The following is an 8,921-nucleotide window of genomic DNA, read 5'->3' as shown; positions in this document are numbered from 1 at the left end:
TAAAGGATTAATCTCATCTTCGTAGATGGGTATATTTTGTAATGTATTGCTTATTAAAATTTGTAGCCGCCTCGAGATATTAACACTTTTCTTTTGTTTACACCTTGTTGTCTAGGAGACCGACCACTGCTGCTCTCTCACTTGTCAGCACTGTGCTGAAGCTGGACGCGATTAGGTGATAACAGCACACTCCGGAGATCCTGCCAGCTTCAAAATCAGTACCTACAGGCTCAATAGAGAAGAGCTTTGTAAGCGCTGCCCATGTTCTGCTGTCTAGCGGAAGTGGTCGGTCTCCAAGGCAATAGTGATGAGCGAGTATACTCATTGCTCGGGTTTTCCCGAGCATACTCGGGTGGTCTCCGAGTATTTATGATTGCTCGGAGATTTCATTTTTCTTGCTGCAACTGGATAATTTACAGCTGCTAGACAGCTGGAGTACATGTGGAGGTTGCCTGGTTGCTAGGGAATCCCCACATGTAATCCAGCTGTCTAGTAGTCACAAATCATTCATCTGCGGCAAGGAAAACTAAATCTCCGAGCAGTCATAAATACTCGGAGACCACCCGAGCGTGCTCTGGAAAACCCGAGCAACGAGTATACTCGCTCATCACTACAAGGCAACGATCTATAAACAAAAGAAAAGCGTTAATAACTCAAGAGCGACTGAAAATTTTAACAAGTAGAAAATTGTAAAACTACTTGCATTTACAAGCTCTATCCAACAATAACCATTTATGAAGATGGTCAAAAAACCCTTAAATAGTTGTAATTTGACGGGAAAACCGGCCATTTATTAATAAGTACCTGTCACACAATGTGTAGGAAAGGCTAAGTGCAACACGAAGAGATAACGGAAAGGGAACCAAACAGGAAAGGGGGAATGAAGACCCCTAGACAGATCTAATGTGACCCTGTCTGTCCTATCGTCCCTATATAGGTTCCGCACTTATCGCCGAGCAGGATACCTAATCCCTGCTTGACCCTGGCGATAAGCCCTGCAGCGGTAAAGGACAGAATGGCATTAGTCAATCCCCACTACCACTAACGACAGATGGGATACACAAGCAAGGGGGAACGCTTAGCTTGAGTAGACTCAGAGAGAAACATGGACATCATCCAAACACCAGAGAGGAAGATACCGACTGCTATAGCTCCAAGCCGCAACATCAACCGTGCATTCCAGCGGCAAGCTGGGAGTTATATACACCCCGGTCCAGGTGTGTCAACTAGAGTCGGGGGAGGTTGCAATTGGATCCTAAAGTCACAAGGCGCAGGAAGAAGTCTGCAAAGCAAACTGCTGAGACTTTCTGCAGTCAGATGCAGAGAGACGGTCTGCTGCCTCTGCCACACCCGTGACTGTGATAAGATGACTATAAATTCAAGACCAAGACGACAAATTTTAAAAAAGAAATATTTATTACAACAAACTTTACAAATGTTCCCACCATGGGGAATTTTTTCACATATTTACACAACATAATAGTGTTTTTTTTTTTAATTTCTGTTTTCAGCAAACGCTTACTGTCACTATTTACAGTCTCATCCATATACAGCGTATCACAGATACGAAAGAAACAATCGCGAGGCAGTTAGTGCAAAAAGGGCCAAAGTCGCCCCCATAGGTCACTCACGATTTAAAAAAAAAAGAAGAAAAAAATTAGTTTTTTTTTTGACTGATGCTTTTTTGCCTCCAGTTATTCACATTTCAATTGTTGATTATTTTTGGGGATTATTTTCTTTTTTTTTCCTTCTTAATTTACAATTCAAATAAAAAAAAAAGAAAGAAAAAAATACACTTTTTTTTAACTTCTCTGCCATCGTGACAGGTTGTCGAGCACCATCTTATAACTGGACTCCGGGGCAAGGCAAACGCACAGGCTGTAACATATAGCAAACCATTAAGAGTAGGGCCGGAGGGCGCAGTGGTGGTGCGGCCGCACTACGGTCGAAACTCCATTCAATGGTCACACGATTGTAAAACAAAATCAGGTGACAATTGGGCAAGTTTTGGCGACATCATCTGGCCCTACCCTAAGCGGGTGATATCAATTACATCCCATGATGTAGCAGAGCTGAGTTTGTTATCGTGGCTCATAGTGATAACATGTGGCTGACCATAGGAAGTAACGCCGCTGAGTTATCTCCCGCAAAATGACGCAGACCTAAAAAAGCAGGAAGACAAATTCAGCTCTGTGACGCAGCCCTAAAAAGAAGGATGACAAATTCAGCTCTACTACATCTGTATTTAGTGAAAAAAGCATCCATTACAGGTCTATGAAACAAAAAAAAATTTAGTCACCATGAACATATTTACAAAAGAATCTAACTTATAACTGAAGTTGTGAAATGCGTGGCACCGAGGCCAAAAATAATGAGGTATATGTGTCATCATCGTCACCATTTCTTCACTCTGCTAGGACACCTGTAGCACTCTACAAAAATTTTATGACCATAATGTATGAATTAGATTTTTTTTTTTTTTTTTCAAAAACATTCAGTTCTCTTCAAGGCCCTTTTTTTCGGATATAATAGAAGAGAATAAAATCACATAAAACCCAAAAAGAGACCCATATTTCCCACACTGCACTTCACTGGCCAAAACAATATTTATAAAAAAAAAAAAAAAATAACAATAATTACAAAAAAAATTCTTGAAGTGATTGACACCAGCTCGAAAAATTTAAAGATCACTCGAATATTTTGAAACGCCACATAGCAGTAAAGCCCACCATATAGGGTCAACCACCTACACCTTGATAGGAAGCCTTTTCTCAACCTGTACCATTATACCGTTCACCGATTTATGGCTGCTTTCATTGAGTAGTCCATGGGTCCATTCTTAAATTTCCGAAAAACCATAATGAGGGTTTGAAATTTTTCTTCTAAAAATACCCTACAACAAGAAGAAGCACCAACCTACCCCCCAAGACAAAAGCTCTTGCAATAGGATAATTGTTGGCAAAGACCAGAAGGGCATTTATCTAAGGGGTAAAAGACAAGATGGTTGTCCAATTTTAAAGTTTATAAAAAGTCTTTACAAAGAGGCAACCGTGGTCCGTGAGATGGGATAAGCTAGCAGAAGAACGACTCCAGGTCATCACAGTTCGGAGGGATATCCGGGACTAGTTGGTCAGTGTTACTCGATTCCTGGTCCGCGTAACTGGGTTGCGTTGCAGCCTCAAACCAGGGATGCAATAATATCTCATCTGCAGTCAGTCTTTCAGAAGGTTCTTTCCTCAAAAGGCTTCGTATAAGGCACCTAGCTTTTGGAGATACATGGTCCGGAATACAGAACTGTCCACGTCTAATTTTTGAAAAGAGGGAACTCGGATCTGAGTCATGGAAAGGATAGCGTCCCACCAGGAGAGTGAAGAGCATGACTCCCAAGCTCCAAACATCGGCCGATCTCCCGGAATAAGTCCCAGTGGTGTTCAGAATCTCCGGGCTCACATAAGCTGGGCAGCCATGCTTGTCCGACAAAGCATCGTCTTTTCCTTTCATGATATGAGCGTCCTCCAAGCTTTCCAGTCTGAGTTGAGTCCTAGGAAACAAAAAAAAAGCAAGAACTTAAAAAATGGTTCCAAAAAATGGGTTGAACATTTAGAAGTTAACGAGAATTCATGCCCCATAACTCCCACCCCAGTGAGAAGTTGCTCAATGGTGGCCACTTCCTTTATTTTGGCGCATAGAAGAAGTGCCAATTCCTCGGTCTTCTATGGAGTGGGAATGTCCTCAGATAGTGCCATGCTACTTAAATAACACCTTCTTCTCAGTTGGCAGTGGTAATCATCGAGATCTAGACTACCGTGGCCAAAAATTCAGGCAACGCAAGATAAAAGGGCATCAGTTAATCGAGGCCAAAGTATTTTGACGTTCTATAAAAGACGGGCAAGATGAGAGGCTCACGGAGGAGAGAAGTGGATTTTTTTTCACCTTGTAAAGTGTTCCTCATTCTGTCCTTACCGTGAACTTGAGTAATGCAAAGAGAGGACGGAAAACATGACTCAAGAGGGACAGCAGCCTGGCAGCAAGTGACGGGTATCATACCAAAAACCTTGCACCTGTACTAGTCAGATACAAAAATTCCTACCGCAATATGCTGCTGAACCCACTCCCCACCACAGGAAACATCTACAGTTTTTTACTTTCTGACCGAAAAGTTGGTGTAATGTGGCCAGTGCTGTCCCACCCTTGCACTCACTCTCCAGAGCACAGAAATAAAAAGGGACCTTTAAAAATATATCTGGCAAAACCGACTTCTGAAATCACCACCATGACCACAAATTTGACACCCCATGCCCTCCCCTCCACTCACTCTTGGCATAAAGCTTCTCTAACATCAGGTTACATACCAGTGACATGACGTGGGCAAATATCCCTAGTGGAACACCATGAACACAATGTATTCCTGACGCGACAGGATTTCCAAACGTTTTGGCCTGAGAATTGAATACCTTCCGCCATATATAGTAAATTTCATTCACCCATAAAAGACGATTTTGAATAACATAAGAATGGGCAACGGGCCAGTGTGGAAAACCAATGTATCAACAGGCATAAGACATGCCCTCTGACGGTAGGCGTCTTGTTAGTGCCCATCGTTGTCCCCTCTTCCGTAACAATCTGATGTAGCGTATGTGTTATTTCTGCACCGACCAAGTAAAATCATGCAGAACCTGTGCCCCTGCTGATAATAATGTAAAATGACAAACTCAGCTCTACTCCATCTACACCACTCAATCCAAGCCAATTCACTCTATGCCATATTTCGTTTTTAGTCTCACTTCCCCCAGCCATGACTAAATGCAGTAAAAACAAAACTTCACTCGCCCCCTCTATCAGGTCATCGCCTCTGCGAGCTGCCAATGTTCCATTACATGAAAGAATTTGGCCTGCGTTGCTCTGGAGGGGAATCCGAATAAGGCTGTCAAATGATACCGACCTAGCAGAGCTGAGATGGGTAAGATTCAGCAGAGGTAAGTTTGTAATATGGTCACAGTCACTGACGTACATTGCCATTTTTAAACCTCCAGCATAATCTAAGCACGGATTGAGAAAATAGACAAACACAGCTCTGCTATTTCAGCATCTGTTCGTTTTCCGGCGCCTGTTTTGCTATGAGCAATACGAGTGTAAACAGACAGAGCAAACACTCCGATGGAAATACTAATATTTGGGAGCAATATGGAAGGAGGAGGAGGAATAGCAGATTACGGACCATTGCACAACACCGCTGCACCTGTCCTTAACATTAAGGAAAGAGGCACCTCATGACTCGCGCCTTCGTGAGGACGTGTCTGTTCCTTAGGAACATCTCAGCCAGAAATGAGGCCCTTATTATCTCCCGTCTCACCTGTCTTTGTCGGAGAAGACGAACTTCCTCAGCTTGAGGTCTCCTAAGACAAGAGAAGATCGATGGCAGTGGGAAACAGCGCTGATGATCTGCTTAAATAACTTGGCCGCCTCCTCTTCGCCCAGCCGCTTACAGCTTCGCACGTAGGAGTGCATGTCGCCAAACTCCTTCTCGAAGAATACGTAGGCCTTGCTCTCTCCATGGATGATCTCTACAATCCCGGTGATGTTCCGGTGCCAGGGCAGGTGGATGTACGGCTGGATTTTTTTCTGGTAATGCTTTAAGGGGAAAACCTGCAAAAATGGGGAAAAGATGAAGTTTAATACTTTAGCTCCACGCAAAGCGCACATCATCAATAATCCTAATCTATAGAGGTAAGAAGCTCCAGAGAAAAACAGCAAACAGAACCTGTGTTTTCTGATAACTTATCATCGTTTTACAGGGATGAAAGTGGCTTTTAAATGAATGGTGACCCCTTCTGGCGGCTGCTCAGGTTGCCCATTTGGCATGCTCAACTATCCCATATTTTCATATTGTGAGTGCAACCAAAAATAAAATCCAAAAATGATCTCGGTATCTAAAGAGGCTCCAGGACAAATGCAGCTCTCGATATATTCCCCTGTCACTCAGCTCCACGCAGGATTAAGGTTACCGGAGGGGATCAGCATTGACGTAACTTGTCGAGTCCAATTAAAAATCTGCAAAATGAGACGTTGGCTGAAGAATGTGATTGTGTCATTGCATGAAAGCGGGGCAGATATCACATGGGAAGTGCAACCTGGTGCACAGAGAGAAGGCAGCAGGGGCCACCAAGGTCTGGTATGAGGTGGTGTTTCATGCAGTATGTCAAAAGGCTGGAGTCACACATGCAGTTTTTGGAGCTAGAATTGTTTTTTTTTTCCAGAGGCAACATCTTTTGGCTTTGTCTCAAAAACTGCATGTGTTTCCATGACCAAAAATGATGACGGTTCAGTGCGACCACTACTGTAGAAGCGAGAAGACTCTCTGAAAAAGGGCAGATGAGGTGACAGCACTGCGCACATAACCAACGCTCAATCTAGGCCATCCTAACAAAGGCCACAAGCAGGCAGTGGCAGCTAGGGGTAGTGGTTCTACAGTCAAAGGTGATGGTCTACATCTCAAGAATTTGGAAAAGGAAGCAATCCATTCAGAAGTCCAAGCACTCATTCTTACGGGAAGATATCCTGTGCCCCTGGAGGGGCAATCACTTCGCCAAACTAATTGTTCTGGGAAAATGCAGGAAGCGGAAAAGACGGTTCCCCAGAGACACAGCATGGAACTAGAAACTGTGCACCCCTGAGGCAGTGCAGGAAGCAGAGAGGTGGCCCCCAGAGGCCACCGGGATGAGGAACACACTAGATATTGAGGTTTGTTGTCTACTTCAGACAATGAAATACCTAGCGTCTGAGAGTCATGATTTCATTTCTCACTTGGGTGACTATTGGGACAATACACCGTCCAGACCACCTAGAGAGGTCCAACCCAGTCCAATACAGAAAGCATTTTAGGTTCCAGCAACAGGAGGTCACCTTAGTTTGGCCAGATCTGAAAGTCAACAACGAGTGACGTTAACTCGCCCTAACAATGCAAAATCATTGATAAGTTACCGATCCGTTAAGGTGCCCAGCAGGTAGGAATGAGGTTCCCAAGAAAGAATGTAAATGTCTATATATTGGAAGCCCCTTTCCGTTTGAGCTCTCCTAGGAATACTGCAGACAACACAATGAGGACACACCGCTTTTCTCAAGCTTCCCACGAAGATAAAGACACCAGACTGAGGTCACCCCACAGCTCGTATCCCCCACAAGACTGTAGACCGCAAACTAAACATAAGCTTATGTAGACTCAAAAAAACCTCCCAAAATATTCAGGTTACCTCGGTCATTTGGACACTCATATTCGATTACTTTTGCTTTCGGGTTCCCAAAGCTTCAGGGCACCTCTTACAGAAACTGAGTAATGTCACCTTGACCCTATAGATAAACTATGGAGGTCCTGGTGCCTTCAGATTCCGCAGCCCTCAAGGTTTATGGCTCCCATGAGCTGTCCAAGAATTTGGCTCTCCCATTGACCGTACGAGGCAGCTTGGACCTTAAGGTGTCACCTCGGTACTACCATGAGATCCTACAGACACAATTATGAGCTTGAGGCTCCTGCAGAACAGCAGATCACCCCATGCCTTGGTTCTTTGAGATTGAGTAGCCCTTCTGGCCCTCAGACTAAGTTCTCCCAAGATCTTGGGGTTATTGACTGTACAAGGAATAATGAGCTCTTGAGGGGCACCCCTGGCATCCTGGTCCACAGCCCCTGGGCTCACCTTACACTGCAGCTCCTCGCCCGTGTGCAGGTTGAGGGCTCTGGTCACGTTGTCCCGGTCTCCGGCCGGTAGCAGCAGGTAGTTCCCTATGCAGGTCGGTCCTTGGTGTTGGGGGGATGCGCTGTGCAGAGCGGGGGGCTGTGGGGAGCCCGGGGAGGGCAGCAGTCCGCTGTCTGGGGGGGACTCGCTGAGCCGGGGGCATTTAGCAGGTGGCTCATCGCTCTCCAGCCTCTTGGAGTGGGCTCTGCAGGTGACCAGACGGGGGGCTCCCAGCCGGCTCTGCCTCTGCACGTTGGCAATCATGAGTGATGCACAGGGGGAGAACAAAGGGTCCTAAGAAGGAGAAGGAGCAATCATCCAGCAAGTGTGAGGGGTCCAGGCCAAGGAGGGCAGCAGGCAGCAGCAAAGGGCGCATCCAGGGTCCCGGAGCTGGGGGCACAGGCTTTCCTATGGGCGAGCTCCTGACTACATCTGCTGCGGAGGAGATCACACTGCCTAGGACACGTCCAGCTGAATGCACCCTCCTCCTGGGTGACTGACACCCTGACACACACCGTGCGCCCTCCTCCGGGGTGACTCACCGCCTCTGACACACAGTGTGTGTAGTGTAGGGAGACCCACCTCCGGGGCTTGTGCAACACATTCATAATCACATTACAGTCATGGAAAGAGGAGGAGGAGGCCACTGCTGCAGGGGAGGCCGGGCTCATGGCTCTGCTTGCATCATTCCCTCTGCCTGGGACTCACTCACCTTCATTTTCATCATGTTGATCGCCCACCACACGGATTGCACACCATTGGGGAGATGATAATGCAAACAGATGTAGCAGAGCTGCAATGTCTGGCATTCATTTATGCTGATGTGTGCCAAATGGCCAACTCAGCTCTGCATCTGCTCAGTATGGTGCATGAGAAGGTCTCATAATAACTCACAGATGTAGCAGAGCTGAACACCCAGCATCAAGTATAACTTTTTACTGGTTACATGACCAATTAGCCTTTTAGGGATTAAATAACAAAGGTAACTCTGCTACATCTGCAGTCTGAGCAAGTTCCAGTGTACAGGATGTAATTCCGCATCGTGTCCACCAGGGGGCGCAGCGGTGACAGGGGAATGGCAGGTTACAGTGCAGCCCTGTAATGTTATGTAGCTGCTGAGTTGGAGCCAAGTTGTATTTATTTTTAAAGTGTCACTAAACTTTGGGAAAGTTGTGGCCACATTGTAGCCGC

At 45.7% G+C, this 8,921-nt stretch overlaps 1 protein-coding gene across 1 annotated transcript; it reads right to left on the bottom strand.

Annotated features, from left to right (window-relative positions):
• Nucleotides 1-1,397: 1,397 nt before the first annotated feature.
• Nucleotides 1,398-8,310, bottom strand: TRIB1 (tribbles pseudokinase 1). Its single transcript, XM_069731891.1, has 3 exons — nt 7,692-8,310; nt 5,354-5,646; nt 1,398-3,541 (listed from the first exon to the last, which is right to left on the bottom strand). Exons 1-3 carry the CDS (start codon nt 7,992-7,994, stop codon nt 3,073-3,075), a joined length of 1,065 nt encoding a protein of 354 aa, XP_069587992.1. The 5' UTR covers nt 7,995-8,310; the 3' UTR covers nt 1,398-3,072.
• Nucleotides 8,311-8,921: the final 611 nt, after the last annotated feature.

The sequence above is a fragment of the Ranitomeya imitator genome, chromosome 6, assembly GCF_032444005.1.
Source record: "Ranitomeya imitator isolate aRanImi1 chromosome 6, aRanImi1.pri, whole genome shotgun sequence".
NCBI classification, from domain to species: domain Eukaryota; kingdom Metazoa; phylum Chordata; class Amphibia; order Anura; family Dendrobatidae; genus Ranitomeya; species Ranitomeya imitator.
This window is presented reverse-complemented; position numbering and strand designations above follow the sequence as displayed.